Source organism: Stegostoma tigrinum, chromosome 6, assembly GCF_030684315.1.
Source record: "Stegostoma tigrinum isolate sSteTig4 chromosome 6, sSteTig4.hap1, whole genome shotgun sequence".
Taxonomy (NCBI): Eukaryota; Metazoa; Chordata; class Chondrichthyes; order Orectolobiformes; family Stegostomatidae; genus Stegostoma; species Stegostoma tigrinum.
In genome coordinates, this window is record NC_081359.1 from 110,973,494 (window position 1) to 110,992,510 (window position 19,017).

General features: G+C 42.4%; 1 protein-coding gene across 6 annotated transcripts in view; it reads left to right on the forward strand.

Moving 5' to 3' along the window:
• The window catches only part of numa1 (nuclear mitotic apparatus protein 1), a 113,526-nt gene that overhangs the window by 14,264 nt on the left and 80,245 nt on the right, over positions 1-19,017 (forward strand). For 2 of the 6 annotated variants that reach the window (XM_048532281.2, XM_048532288.2), the window contains exons 1-2: positions 13,270-13,460; positions 16,203-16,271. In XM_048532281.2, the coding sequence (XP_048388238.2) occupies positions 16,230-16,271 (42 nt within the window). In that variant the 5' untranslated portion in view covers positions 13,270-13,460; positions 16,203-16,229. Of the gene's footprint in view, positions 1-13,236; positions 13,461-16,202; positions 16,272-19,017 lie in introns of those variants that run through there. The other 4 variants (XM_048532285.2, XM_048532282.2, XM_048532283.2 and 1 more) reach the window with 3 other exon arrangements.

Sequence of the window (19,017 nt, forward strand, 5' to 3'; positions counted from 1 at the left end):
AGAAGGTAAAGATGGAGATTTAACATAGTTGTTCGGAATCTGATGGGGGTTTTTGAGAGTGTAAAATTGGAGAGACGTTTTTCTATTGGCAGGATGGACAAGATTCAAGTGATCAGCAAAGAAATCCAGCAGACAACGTTTTGGCTGACCAACCAAATACATACTTTGGTTCTGTGCTCACAAAGGAGGACACCATAAATGTCCCAGAAATATTGGGGAACACATTTTGTTAAGAAGGAGGAGCTGACGGAAATCATTGTTACTAGGGAAACGGTGTTTCGAAAATTGAGGGAATTGAGAGCAGATAAATACATCTCAGAGAATTTAAGCAAGTAGCCACTGAATAGTAGATATATTGGTCACCTTCCAAGATGGTACCGACTCTGAAACAGTTCCCACAGATTAGATTGTAGCTAATCTAACTCTATTTAAAAAGGGAGGCAGCGAGTAATTTGGAATAATAGACCTGTCTGCCTGACGTTGATATTGCAGAAAATATTTGAGTCATTATAAAATATATAATAGCTGAGCACTTGGAAAGTAGTAGCAGGATTGGACATAGTCAGCATGGATTTACGAAAGAGAAATAATCCTCATCAAATCTATGGGAATTCCTCAAAGGTAGAGTCGATGCAAGGGAGTTAATAGATATGGTTTATTTGGACTTTCAGAAGGATTTTATTGAGGGGAAGTCCAGACCAGGGATCACAGTCTACGGATACAGGTACACGATTTAGGACTGAGATGAGGAGAAACTTTTTCACTCAGATACTGGTGAGCCTGTGGAATTCAAGAGCTCAGAAAGCAGATGATGGCAAAACATGATAGCAAGGAGTTGAATATAGTACTTGGGGCTAAACGATCAAAGATGTAGGAGAAAAGCTGGAACTGACTCTTGAGTTGGATGATCAGCCATGATTATGATGGATGTCAAAGCAAGCTCAAATCACTCACTGACCTACTCTTGCTCCCATTTGCTATATTTCTAAGCCTTCTCTGAGTTGTTTCTTTAAATAAGGTGGCTAATCATGTTACTCCATCATATTCAATTCCCTTGCGTTAATGATAACATTCTATTAGCTTTCCTAACTACTTGCTGTACCTGCATACTAACCTTTTGTGATTCATACATTCATGCACCCAGATTCCTTTGCAGTTCAGAACATTACAATCTCTCAGCCTTCAGCTAATGTGCTTTTTTTATTTTGAAGCAAAGCTGGAAAATAAATTTCATTTCATTTCATTGATGAAAATTTATTATAATACTTTTTAAGAGAATCAAACTGATGACAGGAGGAACAGTAAAGTGTAGAAATAGATTTGCCAGAACTGACAAAAATTCCAGGGGAATGGATGAGAATTTATGTTAATACAAGTGACTTGTTGTGATCTGGAATGCTGTAGCTGAAAGGTCGGTTGAAGCAGAATAAATAGTAAAATTCAAAAGGGCAGTACTTAGAAAGGAAAAACAAATACAGGATAAGAGCAGGGGACTAGTACCAATGAGAGAATTCTTTCAGAAGAGTCCCCACTAGTACGATGGGCCACCTGCTTTCTTCTATGCTGTAAGATTCCATGATAACACAAACTTCAGGTAAACAATTGGATGCGACATTGAGAGAGTTGGGATGGAGGAGGGTCAAGCTTTGGGTATCTTTCTAATTATTTCTGGGGAGGCAATGGCCTGGCGGTATTATCGCTGGACTGTTAATCCAGAGACCCAGATAACGTTCCGGGGACCTGGGTTCGAGTCACGCCACAGCAGATGGTGGAATTTTAATTCAGTAAAATATCTGGAATTAAGAGTGTAATGATAACCATGAATCCATTGTTGATTGTCATTAAAACCCAATCTGGTTCACGAATGTCCTTTAGGGAAGGAAACTACCATCCTTACCTGGTCTGACCTACATGTGACTCCAGACCCACAGCAATGTGATTGATTCTTAACTGCCCTCTGGGCAATTAGGGATGGGACAACAAATACTGGCCCAGCCAGCGACGTCCCTCATCTTGTAAATGAATAAAGGAAAAAAAAAATCCCTGTCAAAATGGTCAATTTCACATTATTCCCACTCATTTAGCCTATTTATGTCCTCTTCACAACATACTTTCCTAACTATCCTTGGCAGCAACAAATTTGGGAACCATACCCTTCTGTCCCTTGACCCAATTCATTTATATAAATTGTAAAAGATTGAGGCCCCACCACTGATGCCAGTAGAACATGACTACTTACATTTTGCCATCAAAAACTGACCCATTTATGCCTGCTGCTAACACATTCCTAAGCTGACTGACCTTCTTGGCTGAACAAACTTGAAATGTACACAATACAAATTTAGCATAAAGCTTAGAATACTGACCAATATCACAGTTAAGCAGCATTAAGGCATAGTGAGAACATTGTTGAATTTTAGTGTGCCTGAGCTTGTTTTAGCATGAAAAGTTGAATGAACAGTAATGGAAGGAGGAAACTTGACTTGAAATGTGGAGAGTGGGCAACTTATGAAGCTGAGATATTGGAGAGTAGCCAGAGCTGTATTGCTGGCATTCTGCCAGATTGAGAACTGACTACGGATAGAAATCTATAACCAAGTGCTAGTCCTGTTGAAAAGTTTATAAATGTCTGATATTATGGAGTAAATGAACTTGGAATTCTTTCATCTGTTGCTGAACATTTCCTTCTTTTGAATATATGAAAGGATTCACCCCCACTGACTTTCTTTCTCAGTTTGGTGAGGTAATTTCTTTTTAATATGATGTTGTCTTACCTGTTGTGTTTAGTTTTGGATCAGATTTTAATACTTTAGAATCTTTGTCAGTGCAATTAACTTTTCATTTCTGATGTTAATTATTTTACATTGGATACAGTTGGACGCAGGGCCTGAAGGCCCACCACAAGTCACATGTAGCCAAGACTGGGCAAATGAGGTGAGATAGAACAGGACTAACTCGGGCTTTCAGAGTTTGTCATTTGTCAAAAGGGAGGCAAGACTTGAAGCTCCTAGCAAAGAGTTGTTTTTGAAGAGGAGGCTATCTCTTGACTCTTGGTCACAATATTGTGAAGAGGAGATGGAGGTGGAGTGTTGGTTGGTTGGTATATTGGTCAGATTTCCCAGACGATTGAGTTCTTTTTATTCATTAACGGGATGAGGGCATCTCTGACCAAGCAGAATTTATTGTCCAGTGGGCTATTCAGAGTCAACCGCATTGCTTTGGGTCTGGAGTCACATATAGGCCAGACCAGGTAAGGATGGCAGTTTCCTCCCCGAAAGGATATCAGTGAACCAGACGGGTTTTTACGACAATGGACAGTGGATTCATGGTCATCATTAGACTCTTAATTCCAGATATTTTATTCCTTTCAAATTCCACCATCTGCTGTGGCGGGATTTGAACCCAGGTTCCTGGAACATCATCTGGGTGTCTGTATTAACAGTCCAGCGATAATACCATGAGGCCATCACTTCCCCCGAAGTATAGAAGTTGGGATGTCATTGCAGTTGTACAGGACATTGGTGAGGCCACCTTTGGGAGTACTGTCTACCATTCTGGTTGCCCTGTTGTAGGAAGAATATTATTAAGCTGAGAGGGTTCAGGAGAGATTTACACCAATGTCGCTGGGAATGGAGGGTTTGAGTTCTCAGGACAGGCTGGGACTTCTTTCATCGGGCTGTAGGTGGTTGAGAGGTGACCTTGTAGAGATCTATAAAATCATGAGGGATATTGGTAAGGTGAATGGCAGGTGTCTTTTCCCTTTGGTTGGGGGAATTCAAGACTTGGGGGGCATGTTATTTTAAGGTGAGAGGAGAAGCATTTAAAAAGGACCTGAGGGGCACAGAGGGTGGTTGGTATGTGGAATGAACTGCTAGAGAAAGTAGTAGATACAGGTACAGATACCTTTTCAAATGTCTTTTAAATGTTGTATTTGAACAGGAGAGGTTTGGAGGGATATGGGCCAAATGCTGGCAAATGGGACTAGTTTGGTTTGGGAACATGGTCAGCGTGAATGCTTTGGAGCAAAAGGTCTGTTTCCATGCTGTATATGACTCTGACTCTGTAGTTTGGCAGAGCAAACGCCTGAAAAAAATTAATAGGGTGAGGTTGAATAGATCTATTTGGATAGACAGATTGTAGGAAAAGTTTTATAATCTATGTCTCCGTTTCTAATGTGCATCAAATCCTGTTAAGCAATGTGCTCACCAACCTTTGTTGCCTTCTGGTCTGCTAATGCCTCAACTTAAAAAAAAATCTTCTGTTTTAAATTTGTCCATGGTTTTGTGCCTTCTTATTTCTGTCATCTCCAAGATCTCTGCTTCTGCAATTATAGAACATAGAACAGTACAGCACAGTATAGGCCCTTTGGCCCACCATTTTATGCTGACCTATTATCCTACTCTAAGATTAAACTACCCTGCATACCCTACATTTTACTATCAGCCATGTGCCTATCCAAGAGTTGCTTAAATGTCCCTAATGTATTTGATTCCATATCACCGCTGGCAGTGCATTCCATGCACCCACCACTCTGTGTAAAGAACCTATCTCTGACATCTCCCGATACCTTCCTCCAATCACCTGAAAATTATGACACCTCGTAATAGTCATTTCCGCCCTGGGATAAAGTTTCTGGCTATCTACTCCGTCTCTGCCTCTCATCATCTTGTCAACTCTGTCAAGCCACCTCTCATCTTTCTTTGCTCCAATGGGAAAATCCCTAGCTCCCTCAATCTTTCCTCATAAGACTTGTCCTCCAGTCCAGGCAGCATCCTGGTAAATCTCCTCTGCACCCTCTCTAAAGCTTCCTCATCCTTTCTGTGATGAGGTGACCAGAACTGAACACAGTATTCCGAGTGTGTTCTAACCAGGGTTTTATAGAGCTGCAGCATAACCTTGTGGCTCTTAAACTCAATTCTCTGTCAATGAAAGCCAACGCACCATACGCCTTTACAACCCTATCAATTTGGGTGGCAACTTGGAGGGATCTATGGATGTGAACCCTAAGATCCCTCTGTTCCTCCACACTGCCAACAATCCTGCCATTAACGCTGTGTTCTACAGTCAAATTTGACCTTCCACAATGATTCACTTCACACTTTTCTGGGTTGAATTCCTTCTGCCCGTTCTTTGCCCAGCTCTGCATCCTGTCAATGTTCCGTTGCAACCTACAATAGCCCTCCACACTATCCACAACTCCACCAACCATCGTGTCATCGGCAAACTTACTAACGCACCCCTCCACTTCCTCAAGTCTACGCTTCGTTTCCCCACTTGGAAGTGCAGGTGAAGTGTTGCTTCACCTGGAAGGTATGTTTGGGCTCTTGGATACTGGGGAGGGAGGAGGTAAATGTATAGGTGTTGCGCCTTCGCCGGTTACAGGGGGAGGTGTTAGGGATGAAGGAAGTATGGACCAGGGTGTCCCAGAGGGAACGGTCCCTGCGAAAAGTGGACAAGGGAGGGGAGGGGAATATGTGTCTGGCGGTGGCATCTTGCTGGAGGTGGCATAAATGGCATCTGATGATCTTCTGGATGTGGATGCTGGTGGTATTGTAGGTGAGGATAAGGGGAACCCTATCACTGTTGCGGGAAGGAGGAGAAGGGATGAGGGCAGAAGTGCAGGAGATGGGTCTGACCCAATTGAGGGGCCTGTCGACAACGGTGCTGGGGAATCCTTGTTTGAGGAATAATGAGGACATTTTGGACACTCCCTTGTTGAAGTTGGCCTCATCTGAATATACGCGACGGAGACGGAGGAACTGAGAGAATGGGATGGAGTCTTTACAGGAAGTGGAGTGTGAGGATGTATAGTCCACGTAGCTGTGGGAATCGGTGGGTTTGTAGTGGATATTAGTGGCCAGTCTATCCCCAGAAACGGAAACAAATGTCGAGGAAGGGAGGAGTCGGAGATAGACCAGGTAAAAGTGAGGGCAGGGTGAAATTGGAGGCAAAATTGATGATGTTTTCCAATTCTCGACGAGAGAGGGAAGCAGCACCGACGATATCACTGATGTATCGGAGAAGGAGTTGTGGGTGGGGGGCTGGAATAGGACTGGAACAAGGAATGTTCGACGTATCCCACAAAGAGACAGGCATAACTCGGGGCCCATGCGAGTACCCATGGCAACCCCTCTTACCTGAAGAAAATGAGAGGAGTTGAAAGAGAAGTTGTTGAGGGTGAGGACAAGCTTAGCCAAGCGGAGAAGGGTGGTGGTGGGTGGGGCTGGTTCAGGTCTCTTCTCCAGGAAGAAGCGGAGAGCACTAAGACCCTCCTGGTGGGGAATGGATGTTTAAAGGGATTTAATCCATGGTAAAGAGGTGGCTGGAGCTGGTAAACTGGAAGCTTTGAAACCAGCATTAAGTGTCAGATGAATCATGGATGTATATGGGTAGGGATTGGACTGGGGGGGAGAAGACTGAGTCAAGGTAGGAAGAGGTGAGTTCTGTGGTGCATGAACAGGCTGAAACAATGGGTCTACCTGGACAGTCCTGTTTGTGGATTTTTGGCAGGAAGTAGAAATGAGCTGAGATAACAAAGTGTGAAGTTGGATGAACACAGCAGGCCAAGCAGCATCTCAGGAGCACAAAAGCTGACGTTTCGGGCCTAGACCCTTCTTCAGAGGTGAAATGAGCTGTGCGGGTTTGAGGGGCTATTAGCTTGGAAGCAGATGGGGGAGATCACCAGATGAAATGAGATCCACAACAGTAGTGGATACAATGGCCTGACGTGCCATGGTGGGGTCATGGTCCAGGAGAAGGTAGGAGGAAGTATCTGAGAGCTGACGCTCAGCCTCTGCAAGGTCGAGGTCAGTACGCCCTAGCTTCAATCCCCTCTACTCTAGATTGCCAAAAGAGATAGAGAAAGAAAAAAATTCTGGCCTCTTGGACATCCCCACTGCCCCACCCCCCAAACTGTTGACTTTATTTGTAATAAAAACTGTAAAATTACGTTGCATAACAGTTCAAACTGCACATTACTGAAAGTCCAGTTCATGTTCCTTCCATCCAGCATAAGCCTTAAACAATTGCAAGATGCACGATATTATTATATATTCCTTGATTCTGAATGAGGAATTTCAGTTTCCAGCTCCTCACTAAATGACCTAGGTATAGCCTCAGTCCCACTGAATCTTACTGACAATTGTTCCAAGCTGTCTCTGGATCTTGGGATGTTTTACAGTGTAACATTTGGTCATGGATAGCTCATTAAGATGCTGCTTGGCCTGCTGTATTCATCCAGCTCCACACTTTGTTATCTCATTGCACTGGTTACTGGGTGGACCAAAGGAGTCTTTTCCTGAACTGATGGTCCTCCAGTAATAATTAACTATTGTCCAAGAAACAGCCTAGAGGGTGCACAGACCTCTGTCACTGTGCTGCTTGCGATGCACCTTGACTCAATCCACAGCATCCTTTTTTGTGCGATTTCTGATTGTAATAACCACACCATTGGCCATACTTTCAGCAGCTTAGGCTGTAGGCTGTGGCATTCCCTCCTTTTAATGTCTAAAACTTTCTTTTAAGATAATCCTTAAAACTGACCTCTTTGCTCAAGCTTTTGCACTTCTGTTTTATTGTATCCCTATATAGTTTTCATCTAATCTTGTTTGATAAATTCTCCTGTGTAGTGTCTTGGAGGGATTTGCAACTTAGTCAATCTCTCCTCATACACTAGACCTGCCATCCCTGGAATCAGCCTGGTAAACCTTCACTGCACTCCCTCAAGAACAAGAGTATCCCTACTCAGAAAAGGAGACCAATATACACAATATACCAGGTGTGGTCTCACCAAGGCCCTGTACAACTGCAACAACACATCCCTGCTCCTATACTCAACCTCTCGCAATGAAGGCCAACATACCATTTACCTTCTTAACTGGCTGCTGCAGCTACATGCTTACCTTCAGCAACTGGTGCACAAGGATGCTCAGGTCCCACTGCACATGCCGCCTCTCCCAATTTACAGCCATTCAAGTAGTAATCTGCTGCCTTGTTTTTGCTTCTGAAGTGAATAACTTTTATTAATTTACCCAATCACCCAACTTGTCGAGATCATTGCGAAGGATTTCTGCTTCTTTGTCATAATTTACCCTCCCATCCAACTTGGTGTCAGCTGCAAACTTGGAGATGTTCCATTTTGTTCCCTCAACCAAATCATTAATATATATTGTGACTAGCTGGGGTCCCAGCACTGATCCCTGTGGCAGGCCATTAGTTACTGCCTGCCAATTTGAAAAGCAGCCTATTCATTTCTACTCCTTGTTTCCTGTCTGCAAACCAGTTTTGTATCCATCTCAATTCATTCACCCAATCTCATGTGATTTAATCTTGCACATTAATCTCTTACATGGGACTTTGTCAAATGCTTTCTGAAAGTTCAAATATATTACATCGACTGGCTCCCCCTTGTCATTTATATCAGTTGCATCTTTGTAGAATTCCAACATAGTTGTCAAGCATGATTTCCCCTTCATAAATCCATCCTGACTCTGTCTGATCCTGTCACTGCTTTCTAAATACTTTTCTCAGATCCATTGTCAAGGATTTTGTAGCATTTTCCCCACTACTAATGTTAGGCTTACCAGTCTAATATTCCTCGTTTTCTCTCTACCTTTATCTATGTAATCTTTTCTTGAAAATAGATCTGACCAGACACTGTACTTGACTAGCCATCCAAGTACTGTGGCTGCAAGAGCTGGTTCGAGGCTGGAATTAAATGGCAAGTAACTCACCACCTGATTCCCCAAAGTCTGGGCAACATCTACAAGGCACAAGTCTAAAGTCTGACGGAATACTGTCTACTTATCTTGATGAATACAACTCCAGCAACTCTCAAAAAGCTAACACTGTCCAGGATAACAAAGTGTGAAGCTGGATGAACACTGCAGGCCAAGCAGCATCTGAGGAGCACAAAAGCTGATGTTTCGGGCCTAGACCCTTTGGTCTAGGCCCGAAACGTCAGCTTTTGTGCTCCTAAGGTGCTGCTTGGCCTGCAGTGTTCATCCAGCTTCACACTTTACCTTGGATTCTCCAGCATCTGTAGTTCCCATTATCGCTGTTCAGGACAAAGTATGTGCTTGATTAGTACCCCATTCATCATCCCTCCCTTCACCACAGACACACATTGGCAGTAGTGTGCACCTTCTACAAGATACTCTACAGCACCTCACCAATGCTCCTCCAAAAGCATCTTCTAAATCTATGACTGCCACCAGCCAAACAGACCAAGGGCAATAAATATTTGGAACTACAACATGAATGTTTCTCTCCAATTCATTCACAATCTTGACTTAGAAATATATAATCATTGTTCACTTGCTGGGTCAAAATCCTGGAACTGCCTTCCTAACAGCATTGTGGATGTCCCTACACTGTAGTGACAGCAATTCAAGTAGGCTCACCATCACCTTTTCAAGGGCAACTTGGTATGGATAATAAATGCTGGACCAACCTGTGATGCCTTCTGACTATGATTTTTTTAAAAATAAATACTGTATTGGATTGTGCGCTTTAATTGAGTTAAGAATTAGTATGGGTTTTAAATCAATAACTGCAACCTTTGTGAAGTGCTGCCAGCTAGGTCAAGTTATCAGAGGAGGGAAAGTGACCCCAAACCTTTTTTATATTTTCTAATCAACCTGTTCAGAGATGTAATTACATAAGTCTGGAGTAGATGGGACTTGAACCCAGTCTTCTAGTCCATAGGTAGTGACACTACCACTGTGCCACAAAAACCCCAAACAACAAGCATTATGACTGTGTTCCATGGCTGACCACTGACATGGTACCAGCTTCATTAGGACTTGCAATGTTCAAAAAAACCCTCCTTTCACAATCACCGTTATACACAGCATTAAGGCACCTTTCCAGACTCTTGTGTTTTCGATACCTTCACATTCAAATCACAGTTCTTGTTTATTCAGACTGCAAGTGTGGTTAACTATTCTTCTGTTGACGTTTATAGCTCCTCTGAGAGCATCCTCTGTTTCTCTACTTAGCCCAGCACAGTAACAAATTGTATTTATGTAGCCCTTTTATCAGAGTAAAGCATCCCAAGACAGTTCACAGGAACATTATCAAATAAATCTTGACAATGAGCCCCCCTTAAAAAGATGTAACCCAGTGACAGGTAGACTTTAAAGAACATCTTAACGAGTTGAGAGGTTTGAGGAGGGAATTTCAGAGCTCTTTATCTCATATGCTGTGCATTGGTGGAATGATTAAAATCAGGGATATACAAAAGATACGTTGCAGCGATTGAAAAGATGTGAAAATGAAGTTGAGAATTAAAAAATCCAGGCTTTGCTTAACCGGGAGGTAGTGTTGGTTAGCAAGCATAGGAGTGATGGATAAATGGGAATTGGTGCGAATTAGGACATGCACAGCAGAGTTTTGGATTATGTCAGATTTATTTGAGGACAGAATTGTGAAGCCAGCCAGGAGTGTTGCAGTAGCAAAAGTATAGAGTTAACAAAGGGTTGTATGAGGGTCTTTACAGTAGATATGCTGAGGCAGTGGCAAGTCAGGTGATGTTAAGGAGGTGCTTTTTGTGATAGTACAGATGTTTGGTTGGATACTTAATGCCATTCACTTTTACCTGGCACTATTATTCTTTTACTCACTTCATCATCATTATTACCTTCCACCCAATCACATACATTTCCTTTCATTCTTTTCTCCAAATCCTCCTCCTCCCAAAATTTCCTGCTCTTTGTTTAGCAACTTTGTTTAGAAGTTTCCAAAATCTTTTAACACTGACAAAAAGTAACATTTGAAAAAAAATTCCTCTCTTCACAGATGCTGTTAGACCTGCTCACTGTTTCCAGCAATATTTTTGTTTACTTTTAGCATTATAGCATAGCCACACATTACTCTTAGTCGTCCTACATGGAAACATAGAAAATAGGAGCAGGTGTATAGATAGTAGGAACTGCCAATGCTGGAGAATCTGAGATAACAGTTTGTAGGGCTGGATGAATACAGCAGGCCAAGCAGCATGAGAGAAGCAGAAAAGCTGACGTTTCGGGTCTGGACCCTTTTCTGTTTGGCCCTTCAAGCCTGCTGTACTGTTCATTATTATCTTGGCTGATCACCCAACTCAATAACCTATTCCATTTTTGCCCCACCTTCTTTGATCCTTTTACGTCCAAGTGCTATATCCAACACTTCTTTAATATCATGCACTGTTTTGGCATCAGTTGCTTTGTGTGCTAATGAATTCCACGGGCTCACCACACTCTGGGTAAAGAAATTATTATCAGTCCGAAATGGTTTTATCGTATCCTTACATTTTTACCTCTGGACTCCTCTGCAATTGGGAACATATAGTCCCATGCACTTTAATTTTAGATACTAGTCTCTTCTATGGGACTTTGTTGAAAGCCTTCTGAAAGATAAAATAAGCTATATTCACTCGCTACCCCTCATCAACTTTACTAACACTCTTGGAGAATTCTATTAGATTTGACGAGCATAATTTCCCCGTTGTATATCTATGCTGACTTTGTTTGATCCTGGTATTGTTTTCCAAATGCTTAGCAATTACTTCTTTTCCCCATTTGGATGTCAGGCTAACTGGTTTATACTTCTCAGTTTTTTCTCTGCCTCCCTTTCTAAATAGAATAATTACATAGCTACCCTAAAATCTGTAGCACCTATTCAAGTTTGTAGAATCTTGGATGATGACCACAAATGCATCCACTATTTCTAGAGCCGCTTTTTTAAGAACTCCAGGATGTAGGTTATCAGGCCTTGGAGATTTATCAGCCTTGAATCCTGTCAAATTCTCCAGCATCACTTCCCTACTAACACTGATTTCGTTCAGTTCCTCCCCCTCACTAAATCTTGCATTCCCCAACATTTCTGGTGTGTTACTTGTGTCCACCTTTTGTGAATTCAGAGCCAAAAATCAAAGTGGTACGGTCACTGTGCAGAAACCAGAGCTGAGGTTGGTTTGTTTACATATTCAGTGTGTGACCTACCAGGACGTGTAAACATTATCAGCATGGATCAGTATTGTTAATGGTGGTGCTGCCAGCCCGAAGGACATTGTTGACTTGTAATATGCAAACTTCCATCCTCTTATCGAAAAATTCCTGCCCACAAACCATCAAATTTGGTCTGTCTGGTTGGGTAGTGTACTGCAGTGGGATTTGAACCTGTTACTAGCCCCATAATTTTGCACCACTCGATCCATTAAACCTCTTCTTAATTGAAAACAATGTTCTTTCGGATCTCCTATTGGACCTCTGTGCCCCAGTGTAGTGTCACTAATCTACCCTGTAACATAAGATGTTAGAAATGCCAGATTTTCATGTGCAAGGTAATTTTAAAAAAAACTTTGCTTGGCTTTAATGTTTTTTTTGACCTATCAGTTTCACATGGTGTTTTGGGATTCTGGAACATGGTACAAAAATTAGAGGCGGACAGTTTCAGGCGGGAAGTTAGGAAACACTTGTACGCACATAGGATGAGTAGGCATTTGTAACTTTCACAAGCTACATTTGATGTCGATCAATTGTTAGTTTTAAAACTGACTTAATAGTCAACAAAATAAAATTGTTGCTATTATGGTACATAGAGTTGAGGTACAGATCAGCCATAATCTCATGGAGTCGTGGACAGACTCAGTGTTGAATGACTGCCTCCAAATTACAGCAGTGAACAAGTGTCTCCTGAATTTACAAAAGGCTATGTATACATTTGAAAAAGGTCTGAAATTGTTTTGGGTTGAATATTTCATTAAAAACCGCTACAGGGTTACAGACCAAGGCTTGCTTGGTGGGATCAGGCTGGAATAACATTATTGTCCAACCCAAACCCCAGCTCTTCCTTCGTTACATTGATGACTGTATCGGCGCCACCTCTTGCTCCCAAGAGGAGCTCGAACAGTTCATCCACTTCACCAACACCTTCCACCCCACCCTCCAGGCTCTGAAGAAGGGTCTCGGCCCAAAACGTCAGCTTTTGTGCTCCTGAGATGCTGCTTGGCCTGCTGTGTTCATCCAGCTACACGCTTTGTTGTCTTGTACTCTTGATTGTAGTTGTATGGGATCATGAACGTTAACCAGAGGACCGATAGGACCCCATTTTAATATGTCAGTCTAAAAGATGCACCTTCGATCGTGTAGTACTCTCTCTGCAAGGCGTTGGGGTGTCAGCTTTGATAGCAGTACCGGGCTTCGAACTCAGAGCCTCCTGAGTCAGAATGGACAGTGATAAACCAAGCCTGGGCTAAGATAGGGGAAGTAATAAGTGACGTAACAGGAAGTGGAAACCCTGCCAGCAGCGGCAGTCGAAGGATTTATTGTTTTCTTATTTTTAGGTGAAATTGGTATTTCTTTTCAGTCCCTCTTTATCACGAGAGAGCACAAAAGGAAGCAATTGTAGGCGGGGTTAAGGGTGAGACAAACTTTAATGCAAGGAGGAGGATTTGCAGAGAGACGAGACACTTTGTAGCGGTGAGCAGTGTATCTAAAGGGCAGGATTGTTACCTGGATCAGTTGTTGCGGATTGCAGTCCGGCCTCAGCGCCCCTCTGTCTTTCTCTCTCCAGCTTTTGATACTGAAGGGCCATCACACTTCATCCCCTTCTCCCTAAACCTTGCTCTTATTTATTCATGCGTGGCCTTTATTGTTGCAAAAAAAAAGTCTTGCTCGCAGCAATCCCAGGCTCTGGGCCCAGCTCCTGTTTGTTTTCTACCCCCGTTTTACATATGAATCCAGTTTGATCTTACATATAAAACGGGCAAATTCTTCATCTTTTTGTTTTTGTGAGGTCATTTTGTAAAAGGAATTCTTGTTTCCAATCAAATTGCGCCGGGAATCAGGGTCTTGGAGTAGCTGTTGTTGTCTCTCCATTTTGTGCAGGACCGCAATTTAGGTTTTCTTTAAGGAAGAATCCGGCATTTTCGTTTTCCAGTTTATTTTTAATTAACTATTGCGCGCGCGCACACATTCTGCCCTAATGTTAAATATGGGCGCAATATTTGACCGCACCCTTCTTTGAGGCAAGGGGGTCATCTCTACAGGAAACGGGGAAAGGAATGTGGCGTCTAATCCCGGCGTGACGGAGAGGGGGAGATTAGTTGAGAGGTTCTCGTGAACTGTGTGGCCTCTTAACACTGCAACTTTTGTCCTGCCTCTTGCTGTGTTTATTTTTGGTGGGGGGGGGGGGGGGGGCGGTGCGACTGGGAAGGTCGATGCTATTGGAGAGGGAGGCCCCTATATTCTGCCGGCGTCTCAGACAGTCCTCAGTGGCTGCCTTCTGCAAACTGGAAGTATATAGCCCCTGAAGCATATAGAAACCAGCAGCGTTTTCTTTTTAGGCTTGTTTGTTTTAAACTTTAATCCTTGTGTGGGCGTATGTTGAGAAATGTGATTATCAATAGCAACAGTAGCATTTATTTCCCGTAACTGACAAATATGGCGTTTGTTTTCTCCTTTTATCGTCTTGAGGGGCTTGCTAGACCACATAAGAGAGTAGTTAAGCCTCCAGCAGCTTGGTCCATGACTGAGATCAGAAACCCAAACTATACAACTAGTTTCCTTATTAAACTAACGTGTAGGGTTTTTACTGACTCCCATCAACGTCATTTTTACTGACAGGATGCTCCACATTTTAAACAGTCACTTTGAATTGAGAATTAAATTTGAACTCAACGTACCATATTTGAACTTTCTCAGTATTGTTAATTTAGGCCTTGATTATTATTCCAGTGTCATAACTACTACATTACGGTATCTGTTCTGTGGATGTGATCTTTTACTGCTACTGTGCATTTGTAGAGAAGCAATTTGCATTTATATAATACCTTCATAATAACTGGACATTTACAACCGATGGATTGTGATGTCAGAGTTTTATAGTTTTACAGTTTAGACACACTGGATTTGCATTTGCTTCAGTTCCTCCTGCCCACCCAGACATGTTCTCACAATAATGTATTATGCTGAAGATTCTTTTTATGTTGGAGAGAGGAGTCCAGGCTGCTTGATTTTAAATTTACATAATGCTAAAGCCTGCAACTAGCATTATTTCTTTTTGCATTTGATGCAAAGTCGTGAAAGTCCAGTCCATTTAAAACAATTCAGGATATATTTCAGCATTTTTTCCCCTTCAATCCCTCTAAGGCTATGATTTGTCCAGCCCCTTTTTTTGATGCTGCAGCACCTTCTTGAAATGTGAGTGGCCCAGACTTCCTTCAGTGTGGCTTCAGGTAATCTCTTGCACAGAGAGTTGGTTTCCAGGACTAATATTGGAGCAATTTCCAAATCAATCTGTTGAGAGATGCTGTTATGTGACTCTGGAGCAGGTGGGACTTGAACTCAGGCTGCCTGGTTCAGAGGTAGGATTCCTGGGACTCCAGAGTGCTAAATTAAACTGCAGCAGTTGGCTGGCCTGTAACAGGGACAGCAATGGTGGAAATTTATATAGAGCCTTTACTAGAGTAAACTGTCTCTAAAACACTTCATGTGAACAATCCCTCAACTTTGAGAGAAAGTTTGACATGAGACATTGGGGTAGGTTGTTCAGCAAAGCCTGTTGAAAGATGTCAAGGTTTAAGGAACATCTTAAAAATACAGGCTGTTGTTGTAAAGTGAGACATTGCTGAAATATTTTGGTTTGCACTCGTCAGAACAAATGTGCCAAATTTCAAATGCATCACAACAGTTTCTGTTAACAAAAAATATTACACGTATTCTCCATGGCAAAGTTCCAACCGATCAGCATCCTTTTTTCCCTTTCGGATAAGTTGTTTTCTCCCTTTTGAAATTGGGCATTATTGCCTATGTCCTGATGCTTGCCAAAAATCTCAACAACATGTCTCTCTTCAGCAAGATTTGAAGTATCTGAAAAGAGGAGAGAGGCAGAGAGTTTCAAGGAGACAGTTCCAAAGTTTTGTGTCTAGGTGGCTGTTTTAAAGTAATGAATATTTGGAGTCAGAAATAGAGTTGCGCACAGATTTCAAAACTTGAATAGTTGTAGTCTTTTCACAAGATGCAAGCCATTCATCGCGAGAAAGATAAAGTAAATCCGAATGACTAGGCAAGCTATTCACTGCAACAGATATCTGTTGGGGGCATTCTGCTGAAACTTTTATTTGAAATACATTCTCCTGCAGTAACTGCAAACAGCTTTTTGTCCACTGTGACAGCCTGTCCATCTGTGTCCACTGTAATTGAATCCTTTTGTCTTTCCAGGTCATCTTGTGAGTAAAGCTACACAGAATGGCAGTGCACAGGACAAAGGCTGAGGCCTTGGTGAAATGGGTAAGAAATATTCCCTGTAACATTGTTTTTCAGAGTAGTGTAGCAGTTTCACTTGGTGTTTGTTTGCTTGGTCATTTGGCTCATTTGTTCCTTTGGCCCTGTCTGAAATGGAGCATTACTGCACTCCCAAACTGCTCTGCAGCATAGACACACAACACAGAAACACGCCAATCTACCTGTGTATGCTGTGCTGATGTTTACTTTTCTTGTGAATCTTCCCTCATTCATCACCTCATCCTTTCCACATATCTTTCAACAACTTTTTTTGGTGCTAAATGGGTTTCTTTTTGAAGCCTGTTTGCCTTAGTGATAAGTCCTATGTTCTAACCACTGAGTGAAACAGTTTCCCTACCGGATTTGTTTGTAACTATAATTCTGACCTCGACTTTTGGATTTTCACACAACTGGATGCATTCACCATGTTCATTCGTGATTTTGGAGGTCCCTATCAGGTCTTCTTTGAGTGTCTTGTTTCTAAAGTAAAAAGCCCAACCTGTTAAATCTTTTCCGATAGTTGTAATCTGTCAGCTCTGGTAGCAACTTTGTAAATTTTTGTTTATTCTTCCTCCATTGTCACCATGTCCTTTTCATGTCAGGAGGCCACAACAAACGTATAGTTGTCTTCATGTGCCTTGACATCAGACCTATGAGTTGATCTGTATGTTGAAGTTTCAGACGGCTGTTGAGGTTGGGCCACGAAGTGTATTCAAGGCTGAGAGAGTCATTTTTGACTAGTAAGGGAGCCAACACTTACGGGGAAGAGGCAGGAAAATGGAGCTGAGGATTATCTGTTCAACCATGATCTTGTTGAATGGCATACTTCTGCTCCTATATCTTAATTTTACATGTTGCAAACATTAATGGACACAGGGATAGTGTAGAAAAATGGTGTTGAAGATGGTGATCAACCTTGTTCTCATTGAAGAGTGAAGTGGACTTAAGAGGCTTAATGATGTGCTTCTCTTCCTATTTCTTATAGAATAGAATATTATAGAATCCCTACAGTGTGGAAACAGGTCTTTCGGCCCAACAAATCCAACCAACCCTCAACCCATCCAACCCATAACCCACTCAATCTACACATCCCTGAATACTGTGGGCAATTTAGCATGGCTAATCCACCTAACCAGCACATCTTTGGACTGTGGGAGGAAACTGGTGCACTGGAGGAAACCCACACAGACATGGGGAGAACATGGAAGCTTCACATTCGCCCATGGGTGGAATTGAAGTTGGGTTCCTGGTTCTGTGAGGCAGCAGTAGCAGATGGAGTTTAATCCTGAAAAGTGTGAGGTGATTCGTTTTGGAAAGCCAAACTTGAAAACAGAACACAGGGTTAACAGAAAGATTCTTGGCTGTTTGGAGAAGCAGAGGGATCTTGGGGTTCATGTTCACCGTTCCCTAAAAGCTGCCACCCAGTCGGGGGGATAGAGTTGTTAAGAAGGTATATGGTGTGTTAGCTTTCATCAATAGAGGGATTGAATTCAAGAGCCATGAAGTTATGCTCCAGCTATACAAAAGCCTGGTTTGGCCACAGCTGGAGTATTGTGTCCTGTTCTGGTTGCCTCATTACAGGAAAGATGTGGAAACGTTGAAAAAGGTGCAGAGGTGATTTACCAGGATGTTGCCTGGAATGGAGGGAAAGTTTTACAAGGAACGGTTGAGAGATCTAGGGCGTTTCTCTTTAGAACAACGAAGGATGAGAGGTGACTTGATGGAGGTGTACAAAATGATCAGAGGTATAGATAGACAGCCAGAGACTTTTTCCTTGGGGTGGAGGTAGGTGTTACGAGGGGGCATTGTTTTAAAGTGAGTGAAGGTGGATGTGGGGAGACGTCAAAGATAGGCTGTTTACTCGGAGAGTGCTAGGGGCGTGGAATGCATTGCCGGAGAGGGTAGTGGAGTCGGCCTCATTACGGGCATTTAAGCGGCTGTTAGATAGGCATATGCATGATAGTAATAGGGAGGGTTGCAAGTTAGATAGACCTTAGGATTAGGCTAAAAGTTCAGCACAACATCGTAGGCCAAAGGACCTGTACTGTGCTGTGCTGTTCTATGTTCTATAACCACTGATCCACCGTGAATTTTATGCCATTAAAAGTTAATGTGTCTCTTGCTTTTAATTTCCAAGTTGAATTGTGGCACACCTTTTCACATGTATCCCTAGATTCCTTTTGTGCTTCTACCCCCATTCAGTTTCATATTTTCTGATGTGATGTTTCTTTTTCAATCAAAATGCTTTTCCTTATATTTAAAGTTAATTTGCTGTTCAACTGCCTGGTCAAAAGTTTCATGTGTCTTGTTGTATTCTTCCTTGGTGTTTGCTGCAGTCCTTCAGTCCAGCCTATCCTCTGAAAATTTTTGTATTGTTTAAGAGATCATCCAGCCTTGCTCAATTTGTCTGTTGAGAAATAAAATGCAGTTCCTCTGCTGCCTATCATGGGTGTTTCTTACTGATTCCAGCGAACACGAGGGGGCATAGCTTTAAATTGAGGGGTGAAAGGTATAGGACAGATGTCAGAAGTAGTTTCTTTACTCAGAGTAGTAAGGGAATGGAACGCTTTGCCTGCAACGTTAGTAGATTCGCCAACTTTAAGTACATTTAAGCCATCATTGGACAAGCATATGGACGTACATGGAACAGTTAAGGTTAGATGGGCTTGAGATTGGTACGACAGGTTGGCACAACATCGAGGGCCGAAAGGCCTGCACTGTGCTGTAATGTTCTATGTTCTAACCCTACTCA